Source organism: Oryctolagus cuniculus, chromosome 4 (assembly GCF_051225735.1).
Source record: "Oryctolagus cuniculus isolate XC-2025 breed Fujian yellow rabbit chromosome 4, ASM5122573v1, whole genome shotgun sequence".
Taxonomy (NCBI): Eukaryota; Metazoa; Chordata; class Mammalia; order Lagomorpha; family Leporidae; genus Oryctolagus; species Oryctolagus cuniculus.
This window is the reverse complement of record NC_142870.1, coordinates 51,815,131-51,832,938: the sequence shown is the minus strand read 5'-3', so window position 1 is coordinate 51,832,938 and position 17,808 is coordinate 51,815,131. Positions and strand designations below refer to the sequence as shown.

The 17,808-nt window shown below is 37.4% G+C and overlaps 1 protein-coding gene across 5 annotated transcripts in view; it reads right to left on the bottom strand.

Annotated features, from left to right (window-relative positions):
• EPHA6 (EPH receptor A6) overlaps positions 1-17,808 on the bottom strand; it is a 1,031,027-nt gene that overhangs the window by 341,606 nt on the left and 671,613 nt on the right. For all 5 annotated transcript variants that reach the window (XM_051859384.3, XM_051859387.3, XM_051859383.3 and 2 more), the window contains one exon: positions 16,492-16,616. In XM_051859384.3, coding sequence (XP_051715344.3) covers positions 16,492-16,616 — 125 coding nt within the window. The remainder of the gene's footprint in view (positions 1-16,491; positions 16,617-17,808) is intronic.

Genomic DNA, 17,808 nt, shown 5'->3' with positions numbered 1-17,808 from the left:
GGCGCTGCCATGTAGTTCACATCCTATGACTGCCTTTATACCTACTTGACTTATTGCTGCATCATCCATAAGGCAGCAGTAATTATTCTGATAATTAAGCTTGCAGCTTAGGTAACATGTATTCTATGTGGGTAACAAAATGTAAAGGACCTCAAAACTGGTATGGACATTGATGTTGATACCAATTTTAGGAGTTTATATGTATTATGTGCCCAAGCATTCTTAAGTTAAATTATTTACATTTAAAAATTTCATTTGGTGTATTCCTCAAAGCAGCTTATATAGTTATCACTTCTAATAGTTTAGAAAATTAAGGTTTAGCACATAAAACTAGTTGTCTATGATCACAGAGCTAATGATTATCAAAGTCTGATATCCTAACCCAGAGCTATCAAAATCCACTATGAGTAGATAATTACTTCCTTTGATTTTCAAGGGGCTTTAAAATAATATAATAAGATCATTTTCAATTTGGCTGACAGAAATTGAAGCAGAAAGAAGTTTAAAGGCTTGTCCAACGTTGGCAACAAGTTAGAGAGAGATGACAGCAGAACTATCCATTTCAGTTTTATTTCAAAAGGGTATGATTTTAAATTATAGCAGATTTTTGTTCTCCTGTGTCAAATAGTTTATTTCATAAATATTAATGTGAATTGATTAAAACCCACCCCAAATTAAATAAAGTACAGAAGAAAAATGAAATGAGCAATAGTCCAGCCACTTTAATGTTCAATCAATAGTGGTTAAAATGTAAGTAGGCAGGTATATCTCAATTAGCTAGCAGGTAATTAACTAGTCTTAAAATTAATTAATGCAAGTGAAACACATTCAGTTAATTTCAGTATTATTTTTGTCTTTTGCATAATCCAATTTGGGAATTAACACCAAGATTTTGTTCTCTATCTTCATTCAAGATCAGAAGAGTACTTTCCAAGATTAGAAATGTACAGCTGTTTCAGCTTCAGAGAAATTCATTATAATTTATTCAACAAAATCAGATATTAGCCTTGCAGTAAACAAGGGTTCCCTTGCTCCAACAGGGCAAGTTTCCTAACCCTAGATACCCTACAGACCTTAGCTGCTAGACATCCCCTCTGGCAGTAAAAAAAAAAAAAAAAAAAAAAAAAAAAAAAAAAAAAATCTGCAAATCAAATCAGACAGCAAAAGGCACAGAACTGTTCATAAGTTCACACAGGGAAATCTTTATCAAAGGTTGCATTTTCTTGATACTGCTGTAATATTTTGAAGGCTAAGGGCCTAATTAAAACTGTGCTTAAAATGCACAGTTTAAACACACATACACATAATTTCACAAAAGCGCTTATTGGAAGGGAGATATTACCAGAAAGAAAAGCCCACTGCATTTCTCATTAGCTCCAAGGAAAGTTGTGACTCTGTCTTGCCTTCAGTTTGATATAAATTACCTCTTTTAGGATTTGCTAATAAATCCCTGAAAAAATAAGTGGAGACAAATTCTACAACTCTGTAAACAGTCACCTTGGTAAACATCACATGGGATTTTATACAGACTCCAAAATCCTCAGAAGGAATAAATGCATCTTGGTCAATTTCCAGATTTTTATTAAGTGCCTGATTAAGTAGCAATGGAATATAAGGAAAGTGAATTTACTGAATTGGTAATTAAGTTTGTATGTATAGCCCCATACAGTAATTGTGTGAAGAGGCAAAAATATGGGTGTATTTTAACAGAATTTGAAATGAGCAAATGTTGCATTTCTTTCCAAGGTTAGTGACTTTGTCTAATTTTAATAAGACTAGTAATCAAAGAGATAGATAACATAATCTAGTTGCAGCTCTTATCTTGAAATTCATATTAGAAAATATGATATGATTTATTTGTAGATATTATATACTAGCATCTATTCTTTCACCATTTTAGAATTAAAAGTTTAAATGCGTGCCTTGCACATTATTTTTCAAAAGTATCAATATTAAATTTTCCATTTATGATAGTTCATTAAAAGGTGACTTCAGATTGAACTAACAGAAATGTTACAGTTAAAAATATTGGTGTCTCTGTAGAGGTTTGTTTATTTGCTTTTTGCTACGCTATATCAGAAATTTAGAAGAAGCTTGAATTCGTGTCCTAGTTACTCCTCAAGAGGAATTTTCTGAAGGAAGGAAAATATAATAGAAATATGTGAATTTTAAATACTCTACAGCACACTGGATCTTAATGGGTAATAGCCCAAACACTCACCTAAAATACTTTTCAGTATTTTTCTCCTCCTTTATGTACCCTCCTCCAAAGGAACATAGTGATTCTCTGATAATTTAATGCTGCAAGTGATATAATCTGGTCTCCCTAAACTATATGCTACATTACATTATTTTCTCCACTCTAAACAATGAAGTTTCTTCAGAAGGAAGTGGGGATTTATCATTTTTGAATAGCCTGATACTTGTCTCTGTTCTCAAAGATATAAAATCTGACGATAAAATAGGTAATTTCCAAATTGCTGAAAAATCTGCTATTATTTCAAACTTATGTTGCATATGAACATCTTTATATCTTAAAATTTTTTATATTTCATGTTTTTAATTGGAAACATCATTCCTTCCTCACTCTTATTTCCTATGACCTTGGGCAGCAAAGCAAGACTCAATAAACACAATAAGGTTCTATAATTCTGAGTTTCAAGACTGGAAAACTATTTGTTAATTTACCTAACCCTCATCAAAAAAGAAAGACATGGAATTTAGGGAAGTGATGGAAAGGTAACTTGAGAAATAAATGATGGAGAATACAAAAGGGACTGACTTTGACTTTAGGATGTGAAAGTGAATTAAAATGTTGAATTTAGAGCTGATTGAAATATACAAATTTAGCAGAAATATAATGTGCAATTTTACATTGGTATACACAGAACATCAGGGCTAGGAATGCAATTCTGGTGATTACCTATCACCAAGAGAATCCCGGGAGCTATGAGCAGTTGTGTACGGAGAATTGGAAGTCAGAATATAAAATTTTCATACACATGACATTTCTGTTTTTTGGTCTATATATTTGCATAGTGATTAAATATTCTTCTTCTCTGGAAGACAGAGAAGAATCTTGCTCAGTTCTCCACTAATTATTACCATTAGCTCATACAAATTATCTGTTTCTCATCAAACCCAAGCATAAAAACATTCAGATTTCCCTGTTTCTTTGGGTCTTTGTAGCTAAAGGCTCTGCCATGTGAAATATATAATAAAGACATTTGTGTCCTTTCCTCTTGGTTGTCTTGTGTTACTGCGGCCTTAGTTGTAAACCTAGCGATGGGAAAGATATTGCTCTTTCCATATAGCATATTCAAAAGTTTTGGATGAAGTACTTAGTACTTCAGAGTACTTAGCTTATGAACTTTTTTTTTTTTTTTCCTTTCTTGGGTGTACCAAATTTTTGACATACTAAATCTTGCTTTTATGGCTTTAAGCAAATCCATTCTCCAAACCAAACATAGAATATCTTCTATAAAATAGGATAGTTAGAGCCGTTAGTTGTTAGTAGACATCTGTAATTTTCAAGGGTGTGCAGCCTCTGTTCCCGATGAATGCTGTAAATATCTTTATGATTCTTTCCATTTCGCTGTCTTGGTGCTGCTTTTGATGAAATACTGGCATCAGTCCCAGCTTTGCTACCATAAGAATCTCTGCTCCAGGCACCACGGGGACTCTGTGCTCACTAAAGCAGACAGGCTTCCTCACAGAGTGTGCTGTTTACTGCACAACATGGAAATTGGGTATGAAATCTCCATAATGAGTGTTTGTATCAGTAAACTCCCTGCTGTCCATTTTTTCAGGTAATGTTGTTTTAATTAGTACCAAATGCTTATATTCAATTTCTCTGTGGTAGACATTGCAAAAAAAAATGCAGAAACACAAAAACTTCATTTACCAACTCAGGGAATTTGCTGATTATATCAGAAACATTGATTTTTATCTGATTTGTTCTTTATTCACTGCATTTTCTTCAGGTTAGCATTTTTGGTTTTGATACCATATAAATCATATAACACGTGCAGGGGTCCTAGCCAGTTGTACATATATAAGTTTACATGCATGTTTAGAGGGTTGTGATTTCCTTTTATCCACAGCTGATTAAGTGAAGTAATAGAGAAGCTGGGCCCCTAGAGACTTACAACTCCAAGTGCGGTCCATGGACCAGCAAAGCTGGCATTACCCTAACTTGTTAACAATGCAAAATCTCATCCTACCACCCGCCTCCCCTGCCCAATCAACTGAATCATAATCAATTTTAACAAGATTCACGTGTGCTGTAGGGCTCCCTATGCACTTTCCTCAAGACTGACACTTTTGTTTCTTGTATAATAACCACATTTTGGTTTACATGAAAGTGTATATTAAGGTTTGCAAAATGGACACGTTAGATTGTTAAAAGGGAGGAAAGATGCAGCGAACAAAGGAGACCTGTTTCTATCCCTAAATAATGGATGGAGGTAGGAGTACCTTTCCGAGAAATGAAGAGAAAATTCTCATTTTCCCTTGGGCAAGTACCTAAGTGGAAAAAAAATACAACAAAAGAAAGCAAGGAAAAGATGAGGAATGTATAGTGACCATCTTATAGAAGGGAGGGTTCTTTCTTATGTTGATTATTGCTATAATTGCTTCCTGTGTTTTTATACAAAAATGCACATCAACTGATTATACAAATGCAGAGGAATGAGGGCTATTTGTTAAATTATTCTCTTCGGAAAATGTATCTGGCTAGTGTAAAATAAAAGGGAAGGAAGGCAGACAGAGGCTGACTGCAAAGTGTGAGGAAAGTGTGACTACTGGGGTGTGTCCTCTGTGACACTCAGGCTGGCGTTTATTTGTAAGGTACTAAGAGTATGGAGAACTCACAGGTCCTTAGTGTTTAGTGGTCAGAGCCTTTCGGAGGAGATCTGGGTTAGGAAAGTTCATCAGGGTTTCAGCCCTATAGACACACAATGAAGCATTCCCTGTTTCTTGTCATGTGTATGCCTGGCATACCACAGGCTTCTGCCAATAAAAAGGCCACCATCAGGTGTTCTCTCAGAGCCATTAGCCAATAAAAACCTCTTTTCTTTAAAACTTATCAGCCTGTGGTATGTTGCGACAGAAAATACCCTAAGTGACTCAGGAAAAAACCGACTCCAACCATCTCTCAAAAAAGGTTACTTTAAATCATCTATGATTGTTGATAAAAACACTTTGCAGAATGAAAAACTTTCCAAAAATCCCCTCCCCTTTTTTTAATGATGCATCACTGCTCTCAGTGTCATGAAATTATACATATTTAATTAAAATTCATAGATAGCTTTGACTGTAATTTATGGACTTAGTTGACACAATGGTAAGTTACATTAATTGTGCATTTTATATAGATAAATTTTGACCATCTGGATATAAGAAATGATTTGTTTCTCATGATGAGTTTTCTTAACCAAATCCTAAAAATGCTGTCTATACTAAAAATTGACAAGAGTACTTTAAAGAAAAAGATTTCACCAGTCACAGTGTCTTTAAATACTGGATTGAAGAATATGAACTGTTATGGGGGATTCATGTTTGCAAAATGAGATACCAGTTGGTATTTAGTGGAGTCATACAACACCCTGGTGAGACAGGTAAGTTTTATGGCTGTCATTTTACAGATGCAAACAGGGCATCAGAGAGTCGTGAAATGTTCAGCCTCAGGGAACCTAGAAAATCAGCATCAGCAGAAAGCACTGACTTTTCTAAAAACAGCCATTGTGATGCAAACTACCATGGCCAGTTTTAACAACCACTTGCTGGCTGTATGTTTTTGTGCAAGTTATTCAGCCTCCTTCTACCTTATTTTACTCTCCTGTAAAATGGGGATAATAATAGTATTTACCCCGAAGTGCTGTTTCTAGCACTAACTGTTCAACCCTTAAAAGTACCCAATATATAACTCTTCAACATTTTTTGTCTCCTAATTATTAGCTATGTGCCTTTCTGAATACTAGGAACAAGTGAACAAAAGAAATTCCTCTATTCATGAGATTACTATCTAGTGATCCACAGAACGTTCTCCAAGCCAATGGATCTGTTATGGATAAAGAGGCAGAGATCAGAAAGAGCTTGAGGAAAGATACCACCATATACCCAACTAGGGCTGCCTCTGAAACTGCCCCCATTGTCGCTCCCCCTCTTCACGGAGGAACGACACAGGACCTGCGCTGTTCTTTTGTCTGCTCGGCCCTTCCCGGGTTTGCTGCTGGTCCTTCCCGGGTTGGCTGCCGATCCTTCCACCTCCGTGGAAGGGCGGCTCCCCCTGCCACTTTCCCCACTTCCGCGGGGGAGTGGCACACCGCCGGCCGGCTCGCTGCGGGGCTGCTCAGATGTTATCCGGATGTTCCCTTTAGATGTTCCTGGTGCATGTTGTCTCTCTCCTCCTTTATAGTCCTCTTCCACCAATCCCAACTCTGCTACCCACACGCCCAGTACGCTGCTCTCCTCCAATCAGGAGCAGGATCAGCTCCTGCAGGTTATTGGTCGAACTGGAGGCAGCTGTGTAAAAGTTGTTTACTCATCTCCCAGCGCCATATTGTGGGAGAGCAGATGCATAGAATAAGTCTTAATTCCAGTAACTTAGTCTAGTCTGAGTTGCTCCCCACACCCATGACTGCTGGTAACTTGAAGTTTCTATTACAGCAAAGTTCCTGCCCAGAACCAGGAAAATCTGAAAATATCCAACATGGCTACTAATTCTATTGTCACCATGAGGTATACCTAATATTAAAGTAGCATTACCATGGCTGACACTCCTACCCCCATAATGCACCTGTTGCCATGGAATTTCTGGGACTTCCTGAAAAGATCAGAAAATGAGGAGTCACTGAATTCCTGGAAATTCCTGGCCTTTCCTGGAAACTCCACCCAAAGCACCAGTCTTACATCTCCAGATGACACAAAGGGATTAGCACAAACTGTGCAGCTCAGTCTGTATTATGCCTGAGTTCCATTTTGAATGTGTAATTTTGTTTTGCTTATAAATCTTATTCCTCTGCTAACTTTTATCTATCTCTGGTTCTTGAATTCTTTGGTTCATCATGAACAAGAACCTGGACCCATTCCCCTCCCCAACCAGAACATTTTATGAAAAAATAGAGGCAAACATTCCTAGAAGCTTTCTTCGTTTTAATTCTTGCTCTTTTTTTTAACTCTTAGAGGTAATTTTCTAGTGGCTGGTGACTTCTCAAGTTCCTGTGAATGAGTTCTACACAAAGAGAGAATTTTACTCATTTAGTTAAAAAGTAATTAAAGAAAGGAAACAGCTGTATCCGGCACTGACTAAAGGTTGGGTGACAATGACAAACAAGACATGATCTCTTTTTCTTCCTAACATACAAACCAGTATGGGAGTCGGACATATATATATATATATATAGTTATATATATATTAGTTATATATATTATATATAGATATAATATATTGATATTAATATAGTTATATATTATATATTAGTTATATATATTAGTTATATATTAGTTATATATATATAACTAATCAAGACTAGTTTTGATAAAATAATTGCTATAGTATGAATGTTTGTTCTGCCTGCTGTCACCAAATTCTCACACTGAAATAATAACTTCCAAAGTGATATCAGGAAGTAGGGTTTTTGGAAATGATTATGTAATGGGGGCAGAGCCCTTAAGAATGGCTTTTGTGGCCTTAAGCAAGAGACCTCTGAGAGCCCCCTCAATCTTCTGCCATGTGAGGAGCCAGCTGTGTTTGAACCAGAAAGCAAATCCTCAGTAAACACTGAATCTGCTGGTAACTTGATCTTGAACTTCCTAGTCTCTAAAAACTATGTAAAGTGAATTTCTTGTTCATAAGCTACATAATTTATGGTATGTTATTACAGCATTCCAAATAGACCAAGAGAATGAAAAAAGAAGCAAAGAGTACTTTAGGCAGCAACAAGATGAAGAGGAAAAAAGGGAAAGGAGGGAAGGCTGAAAGATGGAAAAATAGTAAAAATTAAGAATGTGGAAAAAAAGGTAGGGAGAGAGGGAAAAATACAGATAACAGAGGGTACATAGTTTAAATACATGTGCCCTCCAAAATGTATCTCATCTTGAACTTTAACTGCCATTATAACAGAGTTAAGAGAAGGGACCCTTAAGATGACCAGCATGTGACGGCTATACCATCAAAGATGGGATGAATGTTGTTATACAAGAGCTGCTTCAGCCCTCTCTTGCTCTCTCTTGGCTCTTTCATTATTCCTCCCTCTGGATGATACAGCATTCAAGTCACTACCTTGGAGTCAGAGACTGAGCCCTTATCAGATGGCACACCTTCTAGGACCTAGATCTTGGACTCATCAGACTCTAGACTTTGAGAATGAATTTTCCTTCTTTACAAGGTACCCAGTCTTGAGTATTCTGTTGTAGCAGTATAGAACAGACTAAATTGGAACATTAGTACTGAAAGCAGGGCTGTTGCTCTAACAAAGAACTGAAAATGAGGAAGTGGCTTTGGAAGTGGGTAATGGGTCAGGCTAGAAGAATACAGAACAGGCAAGAAAAAAGCTGGGATGTCCATACATAGAGTGTTAAGGGCCATAACGGTGAGAGATTAAAGAAGTAAGGAAATGTAGGGAGAGTCTAGAACTGCTTGTAGATTAACAAGATGGTCATGATCAGAGTATTGGCAGGAATATGGACAATAAAGGCAATTCTGGTAAGGTTTCAAATGGAAATGAGGAACAAGTTATTGGAAACTGGAGAAAAGACCATTTTTGTTATAAACCATAAAGAACATGACTGCCTTTTGTCCTTGCTCAAGAGCTTTGTGGAAGGCAGAATTTAAGAGAAGTATCTGTTGGAAGAAAAATCCAATCAGCAAAGCATTCTGGGGCCATGTCGCTTCATTTAGCTGCATATAGTAAACAACAAGAAGAAACGATTTAAATGGAGAATTTAAAAGTAAAATTGAAGCAGACTTTAGGGATCTGAAGGATTCTCAGCCTGCCCATGTGATAGCAAATAAAAGCACATTTTCAGTAGAGAAAACCAAGGCTGTGGTCAAGTGACCGTTTCATAAGGACATTAATATGGACAGAACAAAGACAGAGGCTGTTCATCAGGCAATGGGTAAATGACCACAACGCACTTTGCTGCATTCCCATCTCAGGCCCAGAGTGCCAAAGTCTGGGGGAACAAATATGTCAGAAAAGAGGCCTAGGGCAGCTCAGGCCATGGGAGTTTGCTGCCCAGGTCTGCCTCAAGTCTCTGCTCTTCTCATTATGGTCCCTGGGCCTCCGGGACTGTGAGAAGTAAATTATTCTTCTTCAAAAATTACTCATTGTCAGGTATTCTATTTCAGCAGCACAAAATGGAATAAGACAAGGATATGTTTGATATTCAATGAGGTGCTTGAGATTTTGTGACTGCAAGAGGGTTTGCGAAATTTTGAAGGCAATATTGCAAGTTAGGAGCAGATGATGCCTTAGTTCCCTCACTCAGTGAGGCTGCTTTGTATTTGGAGAAAAATCATAAGAGGTAAATAGGCAAATAGAAACTTTTTTGTAACTATTTTATTTTCTTTGTTATTTTCAAGTGACTTTTCATATATAAGCTATGTTCACTTGTGTTAAAGGAAAATTAAAAAAAAATATGGAAAAAGAAAAAGTCTATGGAGTATGAATAATAATTAGATAATTGTAACAAATAAAGAAATGCTTGTAGGCTTTCTTATTTTCTTTTTTTTTTTATTTAGTAAATATAAATTTCCATGAAAACTGCTTCCAGTACATATACAGACACAGAGAACCACACATAGATACACAGACCGATATACAGACAGACACTCTAAGAAACACATATCACACAAGATAATAATATCATGGTCTTTTTTTTTTTTTAAATAGAATAGCAGAGCTTACTCTGTAGCATTTCTTTCTTTCTTTTTTATTATTTGACAAATAGAGTTAGACAGTGAGAGAGAGAGAGACAGAGAAAAAGGTCTTCCTTCCCTTGGTTCAACTGCCAAATGGCCACTACGGCTGGAGCTATGCCAATTCGAAGCCAGGAGCCAGGTGCTTCCTCCTGGTCTCCCATGTGCCTGCGGGAGCCCAAGCATTTGGGCCATCCTCCACTGCCCTCCCGGGCCACAGCAGAGAGCTGGACTGGAAGAGGAGCAGCCGGAACTAGAACCCAGTGCCCATATGGGATGCCGGCGCCGCAGGTGGAGGATTAACCAAGTGAGCCATGGCGCCAGCCCCCCATGGTCTTAATTTTTATACATGTTTATGATATAAAGAATTTTGCTTCCTGTGGAGTATTTAAAAATATGTGTATGTGTGTATATTTCAGTAGATTTCATTGAAATGCTGTACTTAACTTAGGGAGGGGATAACAATAAAACAGTGATATAATTGTGTAGATGTATTAATATTGTAGATAAATTCACATTTGAAAATAGCTATAACTTCAAGAGATTATCTTTCTAGACATTTCCAAAGTTTTTATTTTCACCTATAAGAAAAGAGAGGAGAGAGACACAGTGAGAGAGTTGGTTCACTAGCCAAATGCCCATTAACAGCCTTAGCTAGGCCAGGCCAAAGCCAGAAGCTCCAAATGCCATATGGGTCTCCCATGTGGATGGCAAGGGTCCAAGTACTTGCGCCATCATCTGCTGCCTCTCTGAATCCATAGAAGGAAGCTAGATCTGAAGTAGAACAGCCAGGACTCAAACTGGCACTCTGGTATGGGATATGGGACTCTCAAGTGGTGGCTTAACCTGCTGAACAACACCTACTCCTGGGTCTTACTTCAAGATGAGAAAACAGGACTGAAGAAATTAATGTGTAAACTGTACTCGGGTTTTTGAATACCCGGGCCTCATACAAGCATGCACCACATAACGATGGACTTCATATACCATGCTGATTTGTAAGATTATGATGAAGCTGAAAAATTCCCATTGCCTAGTGACATCATAACTGTCATAATGTCATAGAACAAAGCATTATGTATTTGTAGTAATGTTGGTATAAGAAAATCTACGTTGCTGTCAGTCATATAAAAGAACAGCACATGGCCGGTGCTGTGGTTCACTTGGATAATCCTCTGCCTGTGGCACCAGCACCCTGGGTTCTAGTCCTGGTTGGGGCGCCGGATTCTGTCCTGGTTGCTCCTCTTCCAGCCCAGCTCTCTGCTGTGGCCCAGAAGGGCAGTGGAGGATGGCCCAAGTGCTTGGGCCCTGCACCTGTATGGGAGACCAGGAGGAAGCACCTGGCTCCTGGCTTTGCATCATTGCAGTGCACCAGCCGTAGCGGCCATTGAGGGGTCAACCAGGGGAAGGAAGACCTTTCTCTCTGTCTCTCTCTCTGTCTTACTCAGCCTGTCAAAAACAAAACAAAACAAAACAAAACAAAAACAAACAAACAAACAAAAAACAGCACAGGGGCTGGGACTGTGGCATAGGTTATGCCCATATGGGCACCAGTTCGAGCTCCAGTGGTGCCACTTCCAATCCAGCTCCCTGCTAGCGCAGCTGGGAATGCAGTGGAAGATGGCCCAAGTACTTGTGCCCTTGCACCCACATGGGAGAACTGGAAGAAGCTCCTGGCTTCAGCCAGATTCAGCCCTGGCTGTTGTAACCATTTGGAGAATGAACTGGTGCATATAAGATTTCTCTCTGTCTTTCTGTCTCTCCTTCTCTCTCACTAACTTTCAAATAAATAAGTAAATATTTAAAAAAATTTAGAGCAAATACAATCACACATAGTACAAAATACTTGAGACTGATAATACATTATTATGTTGCTGGTTTATGTATTTACTATACTACAATTTTTATCTTTATTTTGTAGTATATTTCTGGTTATTTTAAAAAAGTTTACTGCAAAAGCAGTATACCATGTTGCACCAGAGTTATGCCAGCAGCTGCCTCATGCATTTCATGCTCACTGAATCTCTTGATTACATCAAGAGTTCACTTTGAGTGATTGATGTACACATCTAGGTGTGTATAAATACACGGTACAATGTTCACACTGTGATAAAAATCTCCTAATCACACATTCCTCAGAACCTTTCCCCATTGTTAAGTGACGTGTAACTATATATCACATTCTCTGAGAAAAGGTTAGTGGTAACAACAGTATGTTTGTTTAACCTCAGAAAGCCCCATGCATCCCAAGAAGTTTAGCATCTTTCTGGATCTACAGAATAACACAGTAAAACAAAGAGAACTTAACAATATAGCATGAATTACTCAGTGATGTAAATGTCAATAATTTGTGGATCAATTATAGCTATAGCAATACAGAGTAACTTTTATTAAAATGAGGTGAAAGATTTAAATGCCATGGCACCAGCATTAAAGACTGAAAAGAATATGAATATTACAATGAGTCAAAGATTTGTTCTCTAGTAGTTGCTTGAGCAGTTAGCTATGTTTGTTAACAACTGAGGCTCCCAGAGATCACCTTGGCTTACTTTTACCTATTTATTCCTATTCCCATTCTCTAGTTTCTGTGTATTTTGTTTTTTAAAGGCTTGCACCTGTGACCTCCTTTAGAGACCTAAACTTGGGCTCTTTGTGCCTATGTATTTTTTCTCATATATATATATATATATATTTCCACTGAGGCCTGTAACCAATGATTGACTGGAGACAGCTTCTCTGTCTCCACAGGATGACCTCTGAAATGTACCTTAGACTCCAGAGTGTTCCTCTGCTATTGTTCTGATTCTATATTTTGCTCTATGCCCAATTTTTTCTTAATGCTTTCATAAATAATTTTTGAAAACTTTTATTTAATAAATGTAAATTTCATAGGTACAGATTTTTGCAATATAGTGGTTCTTTCCCCATACCCACCCTCTCACACCCACTCTTATCCCACCTCCTACTCCCTCTCCCATCTCATTCTTCATTAAGATTCATTTTTAATTATATTTATATACAGAAGATGAACTCTATACTAAGTAATGATTTCTACCCTTTATACCCACACAAACACATGAAGTGTAAAATGCTTTTTGAAGACTAGTTTTACCATTAATTCTCATAGCACAACTCATTAAGAACAGAGGACCTCCATGGGGAGCAAGTGCACAAGTGACTCCTGTTGTTAATTTAACAATTGACACTCTTATTTATGACATCAGTGATCACCCAAGGCTCTTGTTATGAGCTTCCAAGGCTATGGGAGCCTTTTGTGTCCACAAACTCCAACATAATTTAGACAGGACCATAATCAAAGTGGAAGTTCTCTCCTCCCTTCAAAGAAAGGTACCTCTTTCTTTGATGGTCCTTTCTTTGCACTGGAATCTCACTCACAGAGATCTTTCATGTAGGTCATTTTTTTTGCCAGAGTGTCTTGGCTTTCCATGCCTGAAATACTCTCATGGGCTTTTAAGCCAGATCTGAGTGCCTTAAGGGATGATACTGAGGCTAGAGTGCTGATTAGGGCATTTGTCATTCTGAGTCTGCTGTGCGGCCTGCTTCCCACGTTGGATCATTCTTTCCTTTTTAATTCTATTGTTATTGGCAGACACTTGGTCTTATTTATGTGATTCCTTTGACACTTTTTCTTATCTTTTTGATCAGTTATGCATTTAAAATGATCACTTTACCTAGTATGATGGCATTAGTACCTGCCAACTTAATGGAATTTGGAGTCCCATGGCAAGTTTTTAGCTTTACCCTTAAGTGTAAGTCCATGAGAATGTGTGCTGAACTGTATATCTCCTCCCTCTCTTATTCCAACTCCTATTTTTTACAGGGATCAATTTTCAATTGGTTCAAAAACCTATGAGTAATTCTGTGAAATAATTTTTAATATTGATTTAATGCTTTTACTCTTTAGGTCTATATACAACTGGTCTTTACAAAAGGGTTGATGTCTTTATTTCCATTTTTTCAAATGTGAAGTCTGAGACTCAGGAAGATTAACTTTCCTTGGCTACAAACATACTGAGTATTAGAGGCAGAAGATGAATTAGGAATTCTTGACTTCGAACTCCATGTTTAATCCATTAGCATTGGATCACTTCCATTTTCTTACAAATAATTTAATTCATAATATTACGTATTCTATCATTAAAAGAAACCTTATGTAGTAAAGCCAAGTGTTATGCATCTAGGAGCAAAAATGGATATTATGTTCATTACTATCTTTTAGAATCTTACTGATTACTACAATATTGATTAGATGACAGTGGTTTCATCTTTATTAAATCTGTATGGTTCATACTTACTTGGAAATACTGCAAGTGGTTTTCACTTCCAAAGATATGAAGTATAAGACTATAGAATGAGTAAGTGATTTTTTTTTTTTTTTTTGACAGGCAGAGTGGACAGTGAGAGAGAGAGACAGAGAGAGAAAGGTCTTCCTTTGCCGTTGGTTCACCCTCCAATGGCCGCCGCTGCAGCCGGCGCACCGCGCTGATCCGATGGCAGGAGCCAGGATCCAGGTGCTTTTCCTGGTCTCCCATGGGGTGCAGGGCCCAAGCACCTGGGCCATCCTCCACTGCACTCCCTGGCCATAGCAGAGAGCTGGCCTGGAAGAGGGGCAACCGGGACAGAATCCAGCGCCCCGACCGGGACTAGAACCCGGTGTGCCGGCGCCACAAGGTGGAGGATTAGCCTATTGAGCCACGGCGCCGGCTGTGATTTTTTTGTGTAAGAAATATAACTCCTATGAAACAATGTCTCTTTTCTAAACAGTTTATTTTATATACATATATATTTGTACAGTGTAATAATCAGAAATTTTCAGTACATGATGGTGTATCTAAACCAGTAGACATAAATTACGTATTTTCTTATGATACAGGTGGTAGCATCTGAAAGGTACACTCAACAAATTTTTAAGCACAGGCTGGCCTGGGGAATGCGCAGAAATTATAGTCCAATTTAACTCAGTAAATTCCTCTTTTCTTAGGCATGGATTTATCGATCTCAGTTAATGAATGATAATGACATATTCATTGACTACATAATGATGAAGTCACCAGAGTGCCCAAAGTGCATTCAATCATGCTGGTTACGTTATCTCTCACTCAATCAAAACTATGTTTACTAAGTAGTACAACAGAGGAGTAGTAGGTTCCATTTTCATCTTGCCTCGTATTTCTTCAGAGAAAATAAACTTCTGTCTGATATTCCTGTTGGGGCCCAAAATATGCTTCTTTGGACTTAGAGGCTGAGAGCACTTGTGGAGCAGCAAACGCAGGGAAGTGCTTACTCTGAAGTGCCCTTGAAGACCAGAATCACTCACCAGAGAAGAAAACATTAGCCTTCAATTCTCTTACTGAAATTCCATTAACCAAGGAAGACTAAACTCACATTACAGTGGGAAATTAAACTCACATCACACCTACAACATACAGCAAATGTATCCCAAGCCATTGTCTTTGGATCCACTCATTTCCCCTAAAAATCATTTATGCCTCCCGTTAAGTTGCTTGTGTTCCTACTTCCCTTTCCCTTATGGAGAGAGTATTGAAGCCTCAACTACATAGCCCTTCTTGGAGTTTCATATTCTGTGTGGTCCTGTGCACATGAGCATATTAATAAATTTATGTCTGTTCTCCTGTTAATCTATTATTAGTTTATTTCAGATGATTCAAGTATCAAACCTCCAGGGGAAGTTTGAACTCCTCTGTCTTCTTTCTTCTAGTAAGTTGCAGAAATGCAACACATTCTTTTTTATTGTAGTAAACTACAGGAAATTATGTATTTTTTACACTAAAACTTTTTAAAAATTTATGCTTCTTTTGACAATATTAAAGAGTAAGTGCGATGAGACATATCAGAATACTTGGTCTGTGTAATACCTATACCAAGAATATCAAGGAACGTGGGGGAAAGCATAAAGAGTAAGAATACAATAAATGTAAGGGAGAATCTAATTAAGAAAATAATGATTTTGAGAAGGATATTACATGTAAAAAGGGGAAATTTAAGGCTAACAGTTGAATTATCAATTAAATTTCTCTTGATAGCTTCTTTTAAAATAAAATAGCTACCTTGAATATAAAGAAAATATTTAATTCATTGGGTAGTTCTATTTATCCCTTAAATCATTCTTTTCAAATTATAGTGACATGTAAGCTTAAATTCACTAGCAAAGTATATGTGCTACTCAAACTCACTTTGGTTTATAGTTGATTTTACAGTTTTCCCAATTGAATAAAAAATGCTACAGCAACTAAATTGTAAGTTGAAGGAGTTACTTTATCGTAAAACTCCTTTTTTCTGCACTGTAAAACTCCCTAGAGTAGGTCATGACAGAGTTGAACATCTGGCATCTTCTACATTAATATAACATAAAACAAGACAAATTAATTAAGAAATTGTTCAATAGTAAATTAGAGAAGATAAAAAGAAACAATAGGTTTCAGGTGTGGTCAAAGAAATGGGTTAAAGTAAAATAATATAGTATAACATATACTCAATATACACATATATACATACATATGTATATGTAGTTTTTTCATAAGACTTACTTTCTCATAGTACTTGATCTCGTAGTCCAGAATGGCTCCATTGGAAAAAGCAGGAGCTTGCCATGATAGGGCAATGCTATTCTGGGAAGCCCAGTCCTTCCTTACCATGCCTATCAGAGAAGGTGCTGAAAGGAAAGAAAATAACTAAGAATTAATTGACAAATCATTTTCAATAATCCTTTCTGTAATGATTTCTGTTTCAAGAAAGACATAATTCTTATTGGAGAAGATACCAAAGTTGGTACCAGATTAATAAAATAGTCCTAGGATCTACTCTATTCATTATAAACAAGGCATTAAAATATATTTAGAAATGCTATCAGATAATATGGGTAAAACCCAGGTATTCCAAGAATAAGGGTCAGAACTCATTTTTTTTTATTTAGTAAATATAAATTTTCAAAGTACAGTTTATGGATTACATTGGCTTTCTCCCCCCCCACCCAATAATTTCCCTCTCACTCGCACCCCTCCCATCTCCCGCTCCCTCTCCCATTCCATTTACAACAAGATTCATTTTCAATTATCTTTCTATACAGAAGATCAATTCAGTATATACTAAGTAAAGATTTCATCAGTTTGCACCCACACAGAAACACAAAGTGTAAAAATACTGTTTCAGTACTAGTTATAGTATTACTTCACACTGGACAACACATTAAGGACAGATCCCACATGAGAAGTACACAGTGACTCCTGTTGTTGACTTCACAATTTGACACTCTTGTTTATGGCGTCAGTAATCGCCCTAGGCTCTAGTCATGAGTTGCCAAGGCTATGGAAGCCTTTTGAGTTTACTGACTTCGATCTTATTCAGACAAGGTCATAGTCAAAGTGGAAGTTCTCTCCTCCCTTCAGAGAAAGGTACCTCCTTCTTTCATGGCCCCATTCTTTCCACTGGGATCTCACTCGTAGAGATCTTTCATTTAGGTCTTCTTTTTTTTTTTTTTTTTTTTTTCCCAGAGTGTCTTGGCTTTTGATGCCTAAAATACTCTCATGGGCTCTTCAGCCATATCTGAATGCCTTAAGGGCTGATTCTGAGGCCAGAGTGCTATTTAGGACATCTGCCATTCTATGAGTCTGCTGAGTATCCCACTTCCCACATTGGATCATTCTCTCCCTTTTTGATTCTATCAGTTAGTATTAGCAGACACTAGTCTTGTTTGTGTGATGCCTTTGACTCTTAGACTTATCAGTGTGATCAATTGTGAACTGAAATTGATCACTTGGACTAGTGAGATGGCATTGGTACATGCCACCTTAATGGGATTGTATTGGAATCCCCTGACACGTTTCTAACTCCACCATTTGGGGCAA